The sequence below is a fragment of the Somniosus microcephalus genome, chromosome 23 (assembly GCF_052327205.1).
Source record: "Somniosus microcephalus isolate GS21.2 chromosome 23, FLI_Smic_1.0, whole genome shotgun sequence".
Classification (NCBI taxonomy): domain Eukaryota; kingdom Metazoa; phylum Chordata; class Chondrichthyes; order Squaliformes; family Somniosidae; genus Somniosus; species Somniosus microcephalus.
Window position 1 is genome coordinate 17,082,474 of NC_141009.1, and position 21,121 is coordinate 17,103,594.

Consider the following 21,121-nt stretch of genomic DNA (forward strand, 5'->3'; position numbering starts at 1 on the left):
ATGGAGGGAAGGTCATTGATGAAACAGCTGAAGATGGTTGGGCCTAGGACACTGCCCTGAGGAACTCCTGCAGTGATGTCATGTGATTAAGATGAATGACCTCCAACAACCACAGCCAACTTCCTTTGTGCTAGGTATGATTCCAACCAATGGAGAGTTTTCCCCTTGATTCCCATTGACTTCAGTTTTGCTAGGGCTCCTTGATGCCACACTCGATCAAATGCTGCCTTGATGTCAAGGGCAGTCACTCTCACCTCACCTCTTGAGTTCAGCTCTTTTGTCCATGTTTGGACCAAGGCTGTAATGAGGTCAGGAGTGGAGTGGCCCTGGCGGAACCCAAACTGGGCGTCAGTTAGCAGGTTATTGCTGAGCAAGTGCCGCTTGATAGCACTGTCGACGACACCTTCCATCACTTTGCTGATGATTGAGAGTAGACTGATGGGATGGTAATTGGCTGGGTCGGATTTGTCCTGCTTTTTGTAGACAGGACCTACTTGGGCAATTTTCCACATTGCCGGGTAGATGCCAGTGTTGTAGCTGTACTGGAACAGCTTGGCTAGGGGCGCAGCTAGTTCTGGAACACAAGTCTTCAGTACTATTGCCGGAATGTTGTCAGGGCCCATAGCCTTTGCAGTATCCAGTGTCTTCAGCTGTTTCTTGACATCACGTGGAGTGAATTGAATGGGCTGAAGACTGGCATCTGTGATACTGGGGACCTCAGGAGGAGGCCGAGATGGATCATCCACTCGGTACTTCTGGCTGAAGATAGCTGCAAATGCTTCAGCCTTGTCTTTTGCACTCACGTGCTGGGCTCCACCATCATTGAGGATGGGGATATTTTTGGAGCCGCCTCCTCCTGTTAACTGTTTAATTGTCCACCACCACTCACGACTGGATGTGGCAGGACTGCAGAGCTTTGATTTGATCCGATGGTTGTGAGATCGCTTAGCTCTGTCTATCGCATGTTGCTTCCATTGTTTGGCATGCAAGTAGTCCTGTGTTGTAGCCTCACCAGGTTGACACCTCATTTTTCGGTATGCCTGGTGCTGTTCCCGGCATGCTCTCCTGCACTCTTCGTTAAACCAGGGTTGATCTCCCGGCTTGATGGTAATGGTAGAGTGAGGGATATGCCGGGCCATGCGGTTACAGTTTGTGGTTGAATACAATTCTGCTGCTGCTGATGGCCCACAGCGCCTCATGGATGCCCAGTTTTGAGTTGCCAGATCTGTTCGAAATCTGTCCCATTTAGCACGGTGGTAGTGCCACACAACACGGTGGAGGGTATCCTCAACATGAAGACGGGACTTCGTCTCCACAAGGACTGTGCGGTGGTCACTTCCACCAATGCTGTCATGGACAGATGCATCTGCTACAGGTAGATTGGTGAGTTACTGGCTTCAAATACCCACAGGTCATACACGGTATACGTTTGATGCAAAGCAAACCCTTTTCTCTCTTTTTTTCCCCTCAGCAGCAATTACATCTTAGAAAAGCGGGTGCTGATGTGCAGTTTGACAGTTCTGTTTTTCACAGCTAACTTTGTTGTTTCACTGAGTGAGGTTACAAGATTTTAGTGCTGAATGGTAGACATTTTTGTGCTATGAACTCATGCTCACTAGTGTAGGGGGTTTCTCTTGCTTGCTCTGGTCTCCTGCCAGGCTTCTTGCAATAATTACCCTTGAGTGGTTCGACCCACTGTTCCCTACGGTTCTAGACCTTGGACTTAGGTGCAGGGAACTGTAGTGCAGAGAAAAACTCAATAGACCAGGTTGAATAGCACGAAATGGATGCTTTTATTAAACAGTTTGCAGCATTATAAAATACATGTCATAAGCACAGATTAAAGCTACTACAAGCATGCACACATCTATGAACTTAACTCTATGGAAATGGGGAACACACGGCACATCGTAAAAGGGGTAACACATTACAACTACCCTTAACCCCCTCCCCTAGACCTAACTAAGTTTCGACTTGAGGAACTCGGGATCATGCTCACCTCTTTCAGAATTGCGAAAAGGGTTTCGCAGCCTTTTTGGCACAGCTTTCCGTCGTCACGTGGATTTCGAAACTTCTGGCGCAGCTTGTTTTCCTCTTGGTTCTCCCGCGATGAGGCTGCCGATACAGCCTTGGTGAGCGCTCGCCACGGATTAATCCGTTACCGGCGTGGTGTTGAAGCACTGAATGCACCTGTGTTACCGTTACCGATGGGCTGTTGAGGCACTGGAGTGCTGGGCCCGGAGTGTCCTTTTATCTCCGGCCTGGATCGTTGTTTTCCCCGAGGGTGTCTTCTCCTTCGGCCTGGGTCGTTGATGATCTCCCGACAAAAGTACCCGGGCCACCCTCGTCGGCTTCCCGTCGTGGCCGAGCCTTGCCTGGCCAAACACCGACCACGTTCCGAAACCGAAGTGCTGCCTTAACCGAAGAGTCGTAGAAGTTCCGAAGCTACGAATCGTCCTGAAGAAGTGTACTACAAGTGAAGCGTAGTGAATCGTGAAGTGAAGCGTCCAGTCAAGCGTACTGATGGACTTTTTCAAATCCACAGTTACACCCTTTTTGGAACATTCTTATCTTCCGCCAAATCATAGTCCTGCCTTTGTAATAATTTTGGCGGGCAGAACTCTCTGCAGGGGTGTTTTGTCTTCATAACAGGAGTCGGTGATAGCTGAACTGGCCTTCCTGGGCTGATAATGTCTTTGCTTTGTCACCGTAACTCGGTTTGTATATTGATCGGTCTGGAGATTGCCTTTGATGGCTGTTAAAACGGCTTTTCTTTGTACAGTCAATGGGTTAAAGTGTTCATTCAATTGTCCGCCCATTTCTTGATGGGCCTCATCCTGCTACCCAAATCTGTCCTGTACCTATAATCTAATTAATATGTATGCTCAGTTCCCTGAGTTTCGGTTTCCCGAAACTGGTTTTCGCGGGCTTAATGTCCTCAATCCACAAGCCTGTCTGACTTGCAGTAACAGAAATTCAAATGGTCCCAGAAACTGGTCACGCGGTCCGGCGGCCATTTTGTGTGCCCTTTTATCAAAGGTTTCTCTGTACAAGCATCTTTTGGTCAATAAAACTGTCTTATTAACCCTATTTTACTGCGTGGTTATTAATGAAAATTTCGAATCTTACACTAGGAACCGCATTGAGACTACCCAAACTCATTTCACTTAGTAGTCTTATTGTCGACCAAGGAAAGAGAATCCTGGGATTACTCCCAGTGCCGTGCACTGGATTAATTAGGGAGGAACAAGTAATCTATGTCAAAACATGACTAAAATGATGGTGTAAAAGGAAGCGTTTCGGGTACCTAAGCATTGGGAGAAGTTTTGGATGGGGAAGCTGTTCATGCAGGATGGGCTTCACCTAAACGATAAATATGGAGGATTTAAATTCGGCAAGTGAAGGTAAACAAACAAATTAAAAGGAAAGGTAATGATTGCCTGTCAGGAAAATTAAGTATTGGTCATCATTAACAATAACAACTTGCATTTAATAGTATCTTTTAAGGTAGAAATATCCCAAGGCATTTCACAGGAGCATAATCAAGTAAAAATTGACACTGAGCCAAAGAAAGGAACTATTGGGTGGAATGATTAAAAGCCCGGTCAAGGAGGTAGGTTTTAAGGAGTGTCTTAAAGGAGGAGTGAGAAGCGGAGAGGTGTTTATAGAGTAGGAATTCTGGAGCTTGGGGCCTAGATGATTGAAGGCATATCCGCTAACGGTGGGGCGAAGGGTGTGGAGGATGCATAAGAGGTCAGAGTTGGAAGAACGAGTTCTCGGAGTGTTTTAGGGCTGGAGGAAATTAGAGATAGGGAGGGGTGAGGGCTTGAAGGGATTTGAACACGATGCAGATTTTAAATTGGAGGCATTGGGGCTCTGGGAGCCAATGTAGGTCAGCAAGTTGAGGGGTGCTTGGTGCGGGTTACAGAGTTTTTGATGAGGTAAGGTTTATGGATTTGGAAGATGGGAGGCCGGTGGCCGGGGCAACACTGGAATAGCCTCAACAGAAAATGCTGGAAACACAATTTCTGTTGTTTCAGATTTCCAGCATCCGCAGTATTTTGCTATTGTACTTGATTAGCCTCGTCTGAAGGTGACAAAAGCATGGATGAGTGTTTCAGTAGCAGATAGGCAGCGGCAGAGACAGGCGATGTTACAGAGGGGGAAATAGGTAGTCTTTGTGCTAGAGGATATGGGGTTGGAAGCTCGGCTTAGGATCAGATAGCGTGCCGAGGTTGCTAACAGTCAGCTTCAACAATTCAATTCAACAGTTCTCTCCCTAAATCTCTCCAATGCTCCACCTCTTTCTCCTCCTTTAAGACCTTCCTTAAAATTTACTCTTTCTAAGTTCCCTTTAAAGAATATTGCAAATATGAAACTTTTCCTCTTACTTAATGTTGAGTATTTATATATCGGAATGTTTTAACAATTTAAAAATATAAATTTTATCTAACTTTCTGCTCTTGTTTTCCTCCCACTCCCAACCAAATGCCAAAACTGTCAATGCAGCAGTGGATCTGAAGGACCAGGTCAGACCCTCACTCAGACCATCAAACTAGCATTTTCTATAACTAACAATGTCATCAAACTGAAACCATCATCAGAAGTGGTCTCGCCGTTGGAGCAGGCCCTGACACAACATGGTATGTAATAATCACGGGACGCAGTGAATAATCAGAAATAACATTTTGCAATGGGATGGAATTGTTACTGCTGCTAATGTTATGCAGTGATTTTTACCTGTTCTTGGTGTCCTATTGCAACACAACAGATATCAATTGCTGAAGTAGTAATTCCAGGGAGGCACTAAGTGACATATTTTGGATTGACTGAAGGACTGAAATTTAACCAGTTGCAAACTAGAAGGGAAAGATGAAATTCATCTCTTGCAGTGACAGATATTCCTTCTGTTGATAGTCATTCTGCATTGAGATGGGCAAACTACTTTTGAATCTGTTGAGATTATTGAGCGTAGCTTGATGGGGTTTGGGAAAACTGTATTCAGACAAATCTAATTTAAATACTTATCAGGAGCATGCATTAACCAGTTTGCAAAAATTGCTTAATTTCTAAATGTTTCATCAAGTGGTAATGGAATAAGCATCAAACAGGAATGTTGCATCCAATGGATTCCTATCATTAACTTTTGAGTTCCAGCAACCCTACACCCCCTCCATGGAATGCTGTCCTCTACTTTATGTGGAGCTATAAGAAAGCATAATTCAGTTTGCATTGTGAATTGTGCTTTCTGCTAAATTATCACAGTGTGGCATTGGTAGTTGTATGTTCCATACCACCTTTCCAGTTGGCTGAGTAACACTGCTTTTAGAAGTGGACACAGGCAGGTTAAGTTTCAAAACTAGTGTCCCTTAAATTAACTGGGTGGCATGACAGATTAGAAACCAAAGATTAAGTCATATTTTGGGGGTAAAAGGGACAATAAACCTAGAGGTTAAAGACATTGATGGTAAAGGCTCTGTTGTCCATTTCTTTGAGCAGGCAGTGGCGGACTGCGAGGGTGTGAGGTGGAACAAAAGGATTCTCCACAGTGTTGATACGAGCAGAATTGGTCTTTCTAGTGGCTGATCGTAGCTTGCTTGCTCTTTCCTCCCACCCAATCATCACTGAATGTTACGGAAAAGTAACAAATAGTGAACCTCTTGCTGTAATTCTTGTGTAATGTCTGGTAGTACCAATATGGTATTTGTAACTCTGTCCTTGTAGCCAGATTAATATTAAGCAGGTTTTGGCTTTTGATTTTGTTTTACATTCATGTTAACTATTTCAGGTACCCACGGTAATAATTTGATAGCAGTTTTGGCAAAGTATATCTACCACAGACATGATCCTGCACTGCCACGCCTTGCTATCCAGCTACTGAAGAGACTTGCAATGGTAGGTTATGTTTTAAAGTTTACACGTGCGAAGCCTGGTCCATTGAGGTAGCTGATTTCAGTAGAAGCTCTACTATTGGCCTCCGAACTCCTGGGGTTGGGAGGGGAAAATCAACCGGAAGTTCTCATTCCTGATTGCTGTCCAACAAACAGTGCTGGAAGTGTGCCTATTTGCATGCTGGGTAAGGACAGAATTGGGGCTCAGCTGTGGTAGAAAGCCTGCTGACAGTATCTAGGCTCATGTATCAAAAATGGTCACTTGCACGAGGTTACTGAGAGACAACTGGTGCAATAAAGGGAATGCGGGGGTGGAGATGGGGAAATAGGTTTATACTGTACAATAGCAAAATATTGCGGATGCTAATTTTATACAGTTTATACTGTAAGTGTGTGGGGATGTTAACTGATCCTGAGTGTGCTTTAACTTTGAGTAGAATGGATACAGCATGGAAGAAGGCCATGCGGCCCATCGAGCCCGTGCCGACTCCTTGCAAGAGCACCTCAGCTAGTCCCACTTCCCCGCCTTTTCCCCGTAACCCTGCAACTTTTTTTTCTTTCAGGTACTTATCCAATTCCCTTTTTGAAAGCCGTGATTTAATCTGCCTGCACCACCCTTTCAGGCCGTGCATTCCAGATCCTAACCACTCGCTGCATAAACAAGTTTTTTCTTGGGTCGCCTTTGGTTCTTTTGCCAATCACCTTAAACCTGTGTTCTCTGGTTCTCGACCCTTCTGCCAATGGGAACAGTTTCTCTCTATCTACTCTGTCCAGACCCCTCATGATTTTGAACACTTTTATCAAATCTCCTCTCAATCTTCTCTGCTCTGCTCTAAGGAGAACAAGCCGAGCTTCTCCAGTCTAACCACGTAACTGAAGTCCCTCATCCCTGGAATCATTCTCGTAAATCTTTTCTGCACCCTCTCTAAGGCCTTCACATCCTTCCTAAAGTGTGGTGCCCAGAATTGGACACAGTACTCCAGTTGAGGGTGAATCAGTGTTTTATACAGGTTCTTCATAATTTCCACGCTTTTGTACTCTACCTCTACTGATGAAGCCCAGGATCCTGTAAGCTTTTTTAACTGCTTTCTCAACCTGCCCTGTCGCCTTCAACAATTTGTGCACATAACCCCCAGGTCTCTCTCTTCATTCACTCCCTTTAGGATTGTACCCTTTAGTTTATATTTCTTCTCCTCATTCTTTCTACCAAAATGTATCACTTTGCACTTTTCTGCGTTAAATTTCATCTGTCACGTGTCCGCCCATTCCACCAGCCTGTCTATGTCCTCTTGAAGTCTATCACTCTCCTCACTGTTCACTATACTTCCAAGTTTTGTGTCACTGCAAATTTTGAAATTGTGCCCTGTACACCCACATCCAAGTCATTAATACATATGGTGGTCCTTTTTTGCACAAGGGTGTAACATTTACAATTCTCCAGGCCCCTGGCACCACCCCCGTTTCTAAAGAGGATTAGAAGATTATGGCCAGTACCTCCGTGATTTCTTCCTTCACTTCCCTCAGCGTCCTAGGATGTATCCAATCCGGTCCTGGTGACCTATCTACTTTAAGTACAGCCAGCCTTTCTAGTACCTCGTCTTTATCAATTCTTATCCTATCCAGTATCTCCTCTACCTCCTCCTTTACTATGTCTATGGCAGCATCTTCTTCCTTGGTGAAGACAGATGCAAAGTACTCATTTAGTACCTCAACCATACCCTCTGCTTCCATGCGTAGGTCTCCTTTTTGGTCCCTAATCGCCCCACCCCTCCTGTCACTACCCGTTTACTATTTTATATGCCTATAGAAGACTTTTGGATTACCTTTTATGTTAGCTGCCATTCTAATCTCATACCCTCTCTTTGCCCCTCTTATTTTCTTTTTCACTTCTCCACTGAACTTCACACCCCTTAAGCACTTTGTCTTACAAAATGGATTACATTTTTTTCACCCAAGAAACAATGTTATTTGGGGACATTGTAGTACTAGAGTGTGATGGATCATAGTATTTTTTTCTATCTTATTTTGATGAGACCCAGTGTCATAACCCAGATTCAGCAATTGAATCTGCAGAAACAGATTCGTTGCGCTACCCTGTTTTACACTTGTGACGTACCTTTAATGCTGATTTGAAATTGGATGTCAGATTTGTGTACGCATGGTTGGACCAGAGCTATAGCCAGGCTCCAGTTGTGGTGAGTCAGGGTGTCTGGTGGGGCTACGGCCAAGCCCTTGGTCAAGATGTGGGGGACTAGAGGAGGAGGGGGCAGGGTACAGACAGCTGTTGCCAATTGTTCAAGTTTTGTTGTTGAGATTTGTCACATCTGAATGCCTTGATGAGAATACTGCTTCATAATTGCTCTCCAATATCCATTATTCTGTTTTCAACCGGTTGGTAACTATAGTCAGACAATAAGGGAGGATTGAAGGAATGAATGGGGAAATAGATGAGATAGAAAGAGGAGGAATATGTAATGCAGTATGCGGACTCTTTGCAATCCCTCTGTCAGTCTATACTGGCAGTGTGTTTGACTAGATGTTGGCCTGAGACCCACAGGCTGTTGCTGATTTGGGACTTGTTTATCATGGCATAGAGAGGTTAGATTTTGAGACTTAACTCAACTCCCCTCCCACTCTAAATGGAATATAAATATGGTTAAGAGATGGCAACTTTGACTTACTGGTGTAAGCCTGTTGCCACTTGAGAAGATATTGTGATAGAGATCTAAAATCTCCAATATTCAGTTAACTAGCAGCCATTTATCATTTTTATCTTTTCACAAAAGTATAAATAGTTTTATTCTTACCATGCCTATGTATATCATGTACTATAGTGTATTTATGTAGTGTACTGTACATAGAATCGCTCCCCTCCCAAATAGTATGCTTGTAAAATGATAAAAATTATGGATGACCCCTTAAAAGTGAACAGTGAAATCCATGGAGCAGTTCTTGAGGTGTCGACCTTTTTTGATACTGCCCTCTACAAGCCTGATGAAATAAGTAACGATTGTGAAAGGGTCTGGACTAAACATCCCACGTTCCCAGCTGAAGCAGAGCAGATGGTGAGAAGACCTATTTTGTGGGGGATGGGTAAGTTAATAAAAGTACAGTAGAGAAAGGGTATAAAGACATGCATTGAAACATTCCCTTTTATACTTTTCCAGGTGGCTCCAATGTCAGTGTATGCCTGCCTTGGGAGTGACGCTGCAGCAATACGTGATGCATTTCTTAGTAGGCTGCAGAGCAAGACAGAGGTACCTATTCTCTTATTTCACAACATGATAATGCTAATGCCCTATGCTACCGACTCAGATAACAGCAAATGTACAATGCATTTGGCACAATCCGCATTCTGAAGGGAAGCTTAAAAATGAGCACTGTGCAAGCAAATGAGTTCCTTCAGATGCTGTTTAAAAAGTTAAATAACAAATGATGTTTTCTGTGATTCAGGATATGTGGATTAAGGTGATGATCCTGGAGTTTTTAACTGTTGCTGTAGAAACACAACCTGGTTTGATTGAGCTCTTCCTCAACCTGGAAGTGAAAGATGGTGCAGTTGGGTCAAAGGTGAGAAATTAAAAAAACAAACAAAAAACCTGTTTCTGGAAGGCACTTCTCACAGTGCAGCTAAAAGCTGAATGTCATATTGACCAAATGTAATTTTAAACTAATAGTCTGTCCTGTGGCTTGTATTCACAGGAGTTTATCCTGGGGGAATGGAGCTGTCTGCAGGTGGTACTGGAATTTATTGATGCCAAGCAACAGGGAAAGTACTGGTGTCCCCCTCTCATCCATCGTGCTGCCATTGCTTTTTTGCATGCACTGTGGCAGGATCGCAGGGACAGTGCCATGACCGTTTTGCGAACCAAGTATGTCCATTTTCTTTGCTTTAATTATTAAAGTATTTTTGCCTTATTTGTAGCCCTAAATTTATATTTTTGCCCCCACCAGCAGCTGCTTTTGGTTTTTAAAAATTACATTTAACAAGGTTCAGTATCCAGATAGTGTACAAAATTAGTTGCACTGATCAGACAACTGTTGAATTGTGGTACAAATTAATTATGTTCTTGGGGACCAGCAAAATAGTTCTTGTAATTGAGATTTGCAGTCTAACTATATAGCCAGCTATAACTCAGCTCCTGTCAAAAGCAAGAGGGATGTTTTACTGTAATGTTAGAGTTTTGTATCATGGGTTACACTGTGGTAGTCTCTCCAAGCTAGGATAGCAGGATTTTCCAGGCTCCACGACAAATGGACCTAATCTACTCCATCAACCATGGTGGTTTTTAAAAATTAATTCATGGGATGTGGGCATCGCTGTCACGGCCAGCATTTAGTACCCATCCCTAATTGCCCTTCAGAAGGTGGTGGTGAGCCACCGCCTTGAACCGCTGCAGTCTGTGAGGTGAAGGTGCTCCCACAGTGCTATTAGGTAGGGAGTTCCAGGATTTTGACCCAGCAATGATGAAGGAATAGCGATATATTTCCAAGTCCAGATGGTGTGTGACTTGGAGGGGAACTTGAAGGTGGTGGTGTTCCCATGCGCCTGCTGCCCTTGTCCTTCTAGGTGGAAAAGGTCGCAGGTTTGGGAGGTGCTGTCAAAGAGCCTTGGTGAGTTGCTGCAGTGCATCTTGTAGATGGTACACACTGCTACCACGGTACGCCGGTGGTGGAGGGAGTGAATGTTTAAGGTGGTGGATGGGGTGGCAATCAAGCGGGCTGCTTTGCCCTGGATGGCGTCGAGCTTCTTGAGTGTTGTTGGAGCTGCACTCATCCAGGCAAGTGGAGAGTACTCCTGACTTGTGACTTGTAGATGGTGGAAACGCTTTGGGGAATCAGAAGGTGTGTCACATGCTGTAGAATACCCAGCCTGTGACCTGCTCTTGTACCGCTGTATTTATGTGGCTAGTCCAGTTAAGTTTCAGGTGAATGGTGACCCCTTAGGATGTTGATGATGGGAGTTCGACGATGGTAATGCCATTGAACATCTTGTTGGAGATGGTCATTGTCTGGCACTTGTTTGGCGCGAATGTTACTTGCCATTTATCAGCCCAAGCCTGGATGTTGTCCAGGTCTTGCTGCATATGGGCACAGACTGCTTCATTATTTGAGGAATTGCAAATGGAACTGTTTACAGGATGACAATTAGTCAGATTATCTTCTTTGAAGGAATTAAGTGACCTAATAAATTAGATTCCTATGCAAACTAAGATTAAAAAAAAAAAAACTTGCATTTATATAGCACCTTTTGCGGCCTCAAAGTCCCAAGCGCTTTACAGCCAATGAACTGTTGGAGTGTAGTCACTGTTGTAATGTAGGAAATGCGGCAGTCAATTTACACACAGCAAGGTCCCGCAAACAGCAATGAGATAATGACCAGATAATCTGTTTTTTAGTGATGTTGGTTAAGGGATAAATGTTAACCAGGCCACTGGGGAAACTCCCCTACTTTTCTTCAAAATAGTGCCATGGGATCTTTTACGTCCACCTGAGAGGGCAGAAGGGGCCTCGGTTTCATGTCTCATCTGAAAAATGGCACCTCCGACAGTGCAGCACTCCCTCAGTACTGCACTGAAGTGTCAGCCTGGATTATGTGCTCACGTCCCTGAAGTGCGACTTGAACCCACGCCCTTCTGACTCAGAGTAGAGTGCTACCCACTGAGCCACAGCTGAAAAATTAGGTAATTCTGCAAGTACTACTGATGGGACGGACTTCCCTGTGGGTGTAACGCACCATCTCTTGTGACGCTTAACCACAGCCGACAGATGATGATAATTCTTCTGACCAGTGGCACCCGGGTTAAATGTGACAGCTGGCCTTGAGACTGAAACCTTGCAAACATGTTGCTAGAAAATAGCTGCTCTAAACCTTTACCAGTGCACTTAGTTTTTTTCAATTGATTTTTTACATGTTGAAATTTACTGTTAAACTTTGTGAAATTGCTAGACTACCCCTTGTATGCTGTAAAGTGTATCTGTTTGAAGGGCACCCACCCCAGAAAAGAAACCACTTGTTCTCGCCTCATCTCATAGTAGACAGGCTCGTGTTAACAGAGCAGAGGAACCTGTCACCCTTTTGCTAAAACCACCACTCCCCCACATCAAAATGGGAAAAAATGCAAATGCTGTAAATCTGAAACTAAAATGAAATGCCCATCAAAATCTGTGAAGAAACAAGATAGTTCTAACACTTCAAGTAAAACTCTTTGGCAGAATTCAAAGCGGAAAGATAAGCCAAGCAAAAACAGGAAATGTTGGAAACACTCCAGGTTGGTCAGCATCTGGTGAAAACAGGAGTTAATGTTTTGGGTGTGGCACCCTCTGTCACAATAAATGCCTTGCCAGCGACACCCACCTCCCAAGAATGAATATTAAAAAAAAACTCCAACCCACCTCACTCCCCTCAGATACCGACAGACCCAGCCGAGATCTCCTGTATCTCCTATAAAGAAAATGGGGGGATTTAATTAAGGTCAGTGTTCAGACCAGGAACTGCAGCATGCCCAGGAGAGAGATGTGGTACTATTCCTGGAGTGAACGTTGAATTTGGTATACTGTGTCCCACAATGTAGGATGTTGTATACCAAGGGGTTAAAGGGGGAATGGGAGAGGAAGTTAAAGTGGCAAGCCAATGGGAGGTCAAGGTTACATTTGTGGACAGCAGAGATGTTTGGCAAAGTGAGCACTTCATCTGCATTTCCTCTCCTCCGTGTAGAGGAGACCCCACCTTCAGCAGTGAATGCAGTGCACTGTGCTAAATTGGAGGAAGTACATATAAATTCCTGTCTCCTGTGGAAGGAATGTTTGTGTGTTCTTGGCAAGGGTACAGGAAGAGGTGAATTGAACATGCTGTGGTTGCATAGAAAAGTGCCAGGGGAAAGGCAGCGCTAGATGTTGGGGTGGTGGAAGAATGAACAAGGATATTCTAGAGAGAACAATCACTCCGCAAAGATCAGAGGGGAATAAATATTTGAAAGAACAAAAGACGTACATTTATTTAGCGCCTTTCACGACCTCAGGACGTCCTAATGCGCTTTACAGTCAATGAAGTACTTTTGAAGTGTAGTCACTGTTGTAATGTGGGAATTTGGTTGTAGGTAATGGTAATGCTGGAAGATAATCTGGCTATTATAGAGATTAGTACGGTGGAAAGTGAGACACTATTGTGAGAAAAAGAGGGAGTGGTGAAAATAGAGGCATGGGAAATAGAGTGTATGTGGCCCGGGGTCATCTTGACCACTGTTAGTTGAGTAAAAACGACATTTCCAAAGCTTTGATGGAGAAAATGCCTTCATCAGAAGAGTTGTAACAAGGGCTAAAAAATTGAGAGAAAGGGATGCAGTCTTTAAAGGAAGTGGGGTGGGAAGAAACACAATCCAGGTAGTTTTGGGGAGGCCTCTTGGCTTGCAGTAGATGTCTATGGAAAGCCCATTTCCAGAGAGGGCAGGAGAGATAATAAGGAAAGGCAGGGAATTAAGAGGTGGGCCGCATACAGGTGAGGGATGGATGAGAAGTGGAAGCATAGTTAAACAAATTCTCACGGTCTGTAAAAGCAGGAAACACTACGAACACAATCATCAATGGAATGGAGGAAGAAGTTAGGGAGGGGACCTGAATAGGATTAGAACAAAGATTGTTCCACATATCCTACAATACATGGAAGTGCGTAACTGCTGAAGGATAAAAATAATAAAGTAATTTCAAATAATTGCTGTTTTATTTGACTCAGTTGAAATTAAAGATGTGCAATCAATAGGCACAAAAGAAAAATCAGTGGGCTGAAAGGAAAGTTTTTTTAATGGCTGCCCAGTCAGTATTCAACATCTCTGCTCATCTAAATTCTAAAGCAATGGTTTGGAAGTTGCATTTAGATCACTACATATTGTGGGAATCGGACAAGTCACATTTCAAAATCTGTAGTGGGAGATGGGGAGAATCAAATGGCTGTTAAATTCAGCCGAGTACTAAGCTGCTGTAACTGAATTGGAGGTTCTCTTCGTTGTTGGTGACTCAGTAGGCATGTTAGACTAGCAGGTAACTACTTGATCTTATCCTGTTAGAAAACCTGTTGGCTATTAAGGAGCCTTGGAGAGTTAAGAGCAGAGGCTACTTGGAGACCAAAGGACTTATTTGCTCTTTTAACCAAGGCAAACAACAGGATAGGACTTCCTTAAAATACTGAAGTTCAACCTACACTGGTGGATGGGCTGAATTTGAATTTCTATTATAAAAACATTATTGCGGAAAGATGCAGAATTTTCTTTGAGACTACAAGCTATTGTGTCCAATGGTTTTTATTTTTCAGGGATCGATTCTGGGAGAATTTGACATCTGTGCTTTTTGGAGAGCTGCCCGCACCCTCTGACATTACAGAGGTATGACTTTCATAAACTTAAAAAAAAATCTAACTTTTAGTAGGCTACCCTCTCCTTTCCCAAAGAGCGCATCTTGCCTCTGTTGAGGTCTTCAGCATTCTGCATTTCAAAGAGAAACTCTGGCTGCAGATTTCTCAACCATTAAACTGCTGAAAAAGTTACTGTTGTAGCTTCCTAATTGTGTTTTTCGACACTTCACAAAGACATTGTCCATGTCCGAGGTGGTCCTAGTGATGAAAATTATGTTGAAATCTTCTGGCCAGCCTTCTAGGTTCTCACTTCCTCCAAAACCTTCAGTGCCAGTAAACACCATCACAATACCTCAAAATAAATTAATATTTATAAGCGCTGTACAGTTTAGTGTATTCTGTATTCTTAATAGGTTTTACCATAATTAATGTCAGTTTTTCCCTCTATAGAAGAGTGTCTTGGAAACCTGTGCCTTCATTCTGAAGATCATCTGTCTGGAAATTTACTACGTTGTCAGGTACAACTCTTACCAATTCAGGAGCAGCAGCAGTTTCTTTGTACAGCAGCGTTATTTATAAAATAACAAACTATTTCTACAGTAACAGTTACAGGTATCCCACCTTGATCCTGAAACACCCATGACTGACACATTCCACTGGCTTCAATTCGTTGAAGCCTGGAAGCATTGCTGGCTGAAGTTCCACAGACCACAGCAGCATCATACTGCTTCATTGTGGTCTACTAGTTCAGTTTAGTTTGTTCAAGTCAATTGTTGGAATGTCTGAGAAGTAAAAATAACATTCAGCTGATAGGATTGGTCTTTGGTTAGATTGGAACAAAGTTGTGGGGACTGATGACCAGTGTTGGAGGTCTGCTTTACTTACAACATTAGATCAAAAATAAGGTAAATTTTGTTTAAAGATAAATATTTTTTTCATTATGCATTCAATATATGTTGCTAAAATGTACGAGTAAATTTCTATTTTAATTTGAATATATTGGATGACCTATTGTAAGAACATAAGAAATAGGAGCAGGAGTAGGCCGTACGGCCCTTCGAGCCTGCTCCGCCATTCAATAAGATCATGGCTGATCTGCGACCTCAACTCCACTTCCCACCCGATCTCCATATCCCTTGATTCCTCTAGAGTCCAAAAATCTATTTATCTAGCCTTGAATATACTCAACGTCTCAGCATCCACAGCCCTTGGGGTGGAGAATTCCAAAGATTCACAACCCTCTGAGTGAAGAAATTCCTCCTCCTCTCAGTCTTAAATGGCCAACTGCTTATCCTGAGACTATGCCCCCGAGTTCTGGACTCTCCAGCCAGGAGAAACAACCTCTCGGCATCTACCCTGTCGGTTCCCTCAGAATCTTATATGTTTCAATGTGATCACCTCTCATTCTTCTAAACTCCAGAGAGTATCGGCTCGTTCTACTCGATCTCTCCTCATTGGACAACCCTCTCATCCCCGGGATCAATCTAGTCAACCTTCATTGCACCGCCTCTAAGGCAAGTATGTCCTTCCTCAGATAAGGTACACTATTCCAGGTGTGGTCTCACCAAAGCCCTGAACATTTGTAGTAGGACTTCCTTACTCTTGTACTCCAGCCCCCTTGCAATAAAGGCCAACATGCCATTTGCCTTCCTAATTGCTTGCTGTAAATATGGTAACTGCAGTTTTTAAATCTTTCATCCGTTCAAATTTTTGAAAACTGACCTTGCAGTTTGCGGCTGATAAAATTGTGCGTGCTCTACAAGTCTGATCATATGGAAGTTTAGGTTTCTGGATTTACACATTTATAAGATTTTTTCTTTCCCATTATAGTCGTAGCTTCCCCGCGATGCTTGCACTTTGTGTTAAGGGAAGGACATGTTTCTGGGTGAATGCTTATTCTGTTTTTTTTAATGGACGGGACGAATGAGGAACAGAATTTTCTTTTTGTATTCTTTATCTGTGCAACTACATTTATTCTTGATTTATTTTGGACAGTAAGTAAATTCCGTCTGCGATTTAAAAAGAAATTCCCATCCTTGATAATTAATCACAATTATGTCAGGTGTTTGTACTGGGTTCACAATGCCAACTCCGTCATAAGTCATGTGATTATTTTTCTATTGATTGGCATGTCCTACTACATTGTTACAAAGTTGCAAAAGTGTTGGTCCTGGAGCTGAGCCGAGTTAAATGTGAATTAAGAAATGATGACTATTCCTAGATAGTCTTTGATTCATGTTATTTTGTCTGTCAGGGGTTCTCTGGACCAGTCCTTAAAGTACACACTGAAGATGTTCTTTGATAAGAAGCGATACGAATATTGGTCTGAATATATCAAATCACTTGTCACCCACATGACGGAGACAGAAGCAGAGGGGGCCTCCACAATTATAGAGTTCCACATGGTGATCTCTGCGTGGAGAATGGTTCTCGTTCTGTCTACAAGCTACGTAAGGATAAAATATTGGTTTTCTGAATACTAACCTCTTTTAGGAAGGCTAACATCCAAAGACACCCGGGTTCAGATCCAGCTTCAGTAGCTATTACAGTGATGGACGTTAATGAAGTGACGTGTCTTGGCCATCTGGTTAAATCTAACTGATTGCAATTGTTCAGAATCTGGACTGCTTCCCAAATTTTCCTGCTTTGTCTGAAATGTTGTCACAAAAGTTACGGCTATCACCTGTATTATGCAGATCGTGCTGTTGCAATATTGCAGCCTCTCCGCTGAGGTTACAGTAGCATCTGATAAAGTATAACGAAACAGCATTAGGACAATATAATATACACCAAAATTAAACAAGCCAACCCTGTTTATGATGGTGAGCTGCAATAAATGGAATTGGGACCTGGAAGGACCCAGTGCTAAATGCTCCTGCCTCTCCTGCCTGTCTTGTGTATCAATGTGCCTGTAGCAGAGACTAAAAAAGCCATCGTTTTTCATTTTATATGAAAAAAAGAACTTGCATTTATATAGCACTTCATCACTTAAATGTCGCCAAGTGTTTTGCAACCATTCACCGTTATATAGGCAATGCGCTAGCTAATTTGTACACAGCAAGGTTCTACGAATGACCATTGAATCTGTTTTTGGTGGTATAATTGAGGGATGAATGTTAGGATAACTCCCTGCTTGTCTTCAAATAGTGCCATAAAATCTTTACTGTCCACCTGAACAAACAAGCGGGGCTTCGCTTTAACGTTTCATCTGAAAGGTAGCACAGCAGGCAGTGCCGTGTTCCCTCCGTACTGCACTGAGATTATATGCTCAAGCCTTGGAGTGGGACTTGAACCCACAACCCTATGACTCTGAAGCAGAGGGCTGCCAACTGAACCAAAGTAATGGTGGGTGTGGCTGTAGCGAAGGAGTACTTTATAAAAAGTGATAGTTATGGGTAGTCCTTGACTTTTTAAAGATTTTCTTGGGATGTGGGCGAAACTGGCAAGGCAACATTTATTGCCCCGAGACCATTGATTCAACCATGGTGTGTGGGACTGGGGTACACATGTAGGCCAGACCAGATGTTGCTCCTGAAAGACATCCAGTTGGGTTTTTACTACAATCGCATTTGGTCATTTTCTGATGCTAGCCCACAAATTACCAGATTTATTGAATTCAAATTACCCATGGCAGGATTTGAACCCGGCATCTCTGGGTTGCTAGCTAATGGCATAACCACTGCACTACTGTACCCATGTGCTCCAGTACGTAAAATACATGCAATATGCCCTGGCAACCATGACCAAACCTTCCCATTTTCAGTGAAAATTTAGATCAATCTTTGTTTGAATTGACATAACAGCCTAAATATTTACAGGGAGGGTGAGGGGGAACACGGTTGTGCAGGGGAAATCCGGCAAGGCTGGGGGTGCGAATTTAACGGCAGGACCTCATTATAATTTTTTACCTTCCATGCCCTGCCCGACAGCTAGTCAAATTGAGGATGCCGCAGTTGGGGGTCAGTCCCTGGCATTCGGGAGGGGGGAAGGAGCGAGAGATTGAGGGTGGGGGGGTGAAAGAAAGTGGCACTCGCGAGAGATTGAGATTTAGTGGTGGGGTGGTGGGAAGAGAGCGGCAATAGGGAGGGAGCGAGAGATCGGGGCTTTTGGGGGTGGGGGTTGTTCACTGATTGCTGCGGGGGTAGAGGGAGGATGTGATCGGCAGAGGGGAGGCCGAAGGCTTCCTTGAGGGGCCCGGGGGGAACATTCGTACTCCTCCTGGCCCATAAGGTGTGCTGTAAAAGGCACTTACCATCTTGGGCCAGCAGCTGTTTCCCCTCCCCCCCCCCCCCCCCCCCCCGCCCGCCGGCTTTCCTGAGCACGTAAAAATGGCGGCAGGTGCATAAACGGGTTGGGGTCGCGTTCCCCATTAAAAAAAATTTAAACCCCCCTACCTTCTGCCCGTCGTTGTGGGTGGGGGTTAATATCGCGGCCAATGAGCAGGTACAATGTATCAGTGTTGCTTTGTGATGTAGCATGCACGTCACCAAATAATTGAGCTTTATTTTTAGCTATTTTATTCCTCAGGCGGAGGTGATGCATCTAAGTGATTGTTCACTACGGCTGCAGTTACTACAAGACGTTCTAGACGGGACCAAAGTTTTGGTGAGTATCTGTTATAATTGCAATCAGATTCACAGTCTTCGTTGTGTTGATGGGATTTGAGAAGATGTCCGGCACATTGAAGCCCCTCTTACACATTTCCCGATGAGCAGTTTTCGGCTGGCATTTGTTGGAAGTGTAGAAGTCAGTTTCCCGTCCACCCTTTGTGCTGGATTCTCACCTTAAAATTATGTCCTTTTTTTGTAGCTGTTGGCTCCTTCATCTGCTCCCTGTCTGCGAATGGGATCTATGCTGGCAACACTACTTCTAGTCCTGTTGAAACAGTGGAAAAGGTAGGAAGTGAGAGTCACCTGAAGATAAATTGTAGTCTGTTTGGAATTTGATCACTGACCCATTTGAGTACTGATTATCTTCTGGAACTTTCAAAATGTATTGTGGGTTTCTGTTGCAACATTTACAAAATTGTGCTTTTAGAAAAAAAAGACTTGCATTTATATATCGCCTTTCACGGCCACTGGACGTCTCAAAATGTAGTCACTGTTGTAATGTAGGAAACATGGCAGCCAATTTGCGCACAGCAAGCTCCCACAAACAGCAATGTGATCATGACCAGATAATCAGTTTTTGTTATGTTGATTGAGGGATAAATATTGGCCAGGACACTGGTGATAACTCCCCTGCTCTGCTTCGAAATAGTGCCATGGGATCTTTTACATCCACCTGAGAGAGCAGACGGGGCCTCGGTTTAATGTCTCATCCGAAAGACGGCACCTCTGACAGTGCAGCACTCCCTCAGCCTAGCTTTATGTGCTCAAGTCCCTGGAGTGGGACTTGAACCCACAACCTTCTGACTCCGAGGCGAGGGTGCTACCAACTGAGCCACAACTGACACTGTTTATTTTTATTCTGTTGTAGACTGCTACTTCCTTGAAAATGTTACAATTGAGGTAGGATGTGTATCAAGTACACGTAATCAAGGAACGGGCAACGCTAGTTCTGCTTCCCCGTTATAGATCCAAGAGCATCCCTGAGGCAATCACACCTCTGGATGTTGTCCTGGATTTGCTACTAATAAATTTTTTTAAAGGAATGAGCAGATTACAAACATATAGGAACATATGAACAGGGGTAGGCCATTCAGCCCCTTGAGCCTGCTCCACCATTCAATGAGATCATGGCTGATCTGCGACCTAACTCCATCTACAGGAAACTCTCTCATTTAAACGGCACCTAAATATCCGGAATTCTCTATTAACCGGCAAAATTCTCACTCCGAAAACAACACCTCAATAACCGGCAATGTTGCCGAGTCCGAGTCTCCTGCGGTGGCCGAGTTAGTCAGTGGGGGTAGTTCTCCAAACTGCCACTTCTTGGCGCAGTTGGAAGTCGGAACACCTCAATAACAGGAGTCTGACTCTCCCGCACTGCCGGTAGTCTCTTCTGATCCGCCATTTTACAGGGGTACTGTGTGTCTCCCACGCTGCTGGCAGTCATTGCATTGCATTACCCTCAACTGGCAGTACTGTACTTACTCAAGCATCTTCCACCATCCATTTAACACAACATTCTGTAGGTGAGTACCCAATTACTGTATACTGCACATTTCTTGATTTTTTTATTTTTCTTTGTTAAAAATAGCCTCGGTAGATAACCCTCTCCGTCATCCGGAACGTTTGATCAACCGGCAACACGCCGGTCCCGTCGGTGCCGGATACCAAAGAGTTTCCTGTACCTGCCTTTGGCCCATATCCCTTAATACCTTGATTAGCAGAAAGCTATCAATCTCCAATTTAAAATTAAAGATTGATCTAGCATCAATTGCCGTTTGTGGAAGAGAGTTTCAAACATCTACCACTCTGTGTGTGTAGAAGTGTTTCCTAATTTCACTCCTGAAAGATCTGGCTCTAATTTTTAGACTGTGTCCCCAGTCTTAGAATCCCCAACCAGTGGAAATAGTTTCTCTCTATCTACCCTATCTGTTCCCCTTAATATCTTGAAAACTTCGATCAGATCAAATATGTCCTATAATAAAGTAATGGCACAGCTGATTTTGTTGCAAAGAATACTGATTTTCATTTTTTTCCCCCCTTCTCAGCATCATTGTTCATGTGTCAAAAATCCTGGACCCCCTGGACCAAATTTTAGAGAGCCTGTCACAGAGTAACCAGTACTTCATGGAGAAGACAAAGGCAAAAATATTTTCAGCTATCATAACTACTCTTCAGATCAAACATCTACAAGGTGAGACTTTCACTTCCTTTTTAAATGATTTTCTTCGAGATTGTATCCTGCGTTGGCTTAAAACAGTGTTCGAGGTGGT

At 43.6% G+C, this 21,121-nt stretch overlaps 1 protein-coding gene across 1 annotated transcript in view; it reads left to right on the plus strand.

Moving 5' to 3' along the window:
* The window catches only part of nup188 (nucleoporin 188), an 81,240-nt gene that overhangs the window by 37,796 nt on the left and 22,323 nt on the right, over positions 1-21,121 (plus strand). Inside the window, 11 exon segments of the mRNA XM_085965142.1 lie at positions 4,455-4,643; positions 5,789-5,895; positions 9,059-9,148; positions 9,345-9,461; positions 9,594-9,763; positions 14,200-14,269; positions 14,689-14,756; positions 16,493-16,688; positions 18,766-18,843; positions 19,048-19,133; positions 20,897-21,042. Coding sequence (XP_085821268.1) covers positions 4,455-4,643; positions 5,789-5,895; positions 9,059-9,148; positions 9,345-9,461; positions 9,594-9,763; positions 14,200-14,269; positions 14,689-14,756; positions 16,493-16,688; positions 18,766-18,843; positions 19,048-19,133; positions 20,897-21,042 — 1,317 coding nt within the window.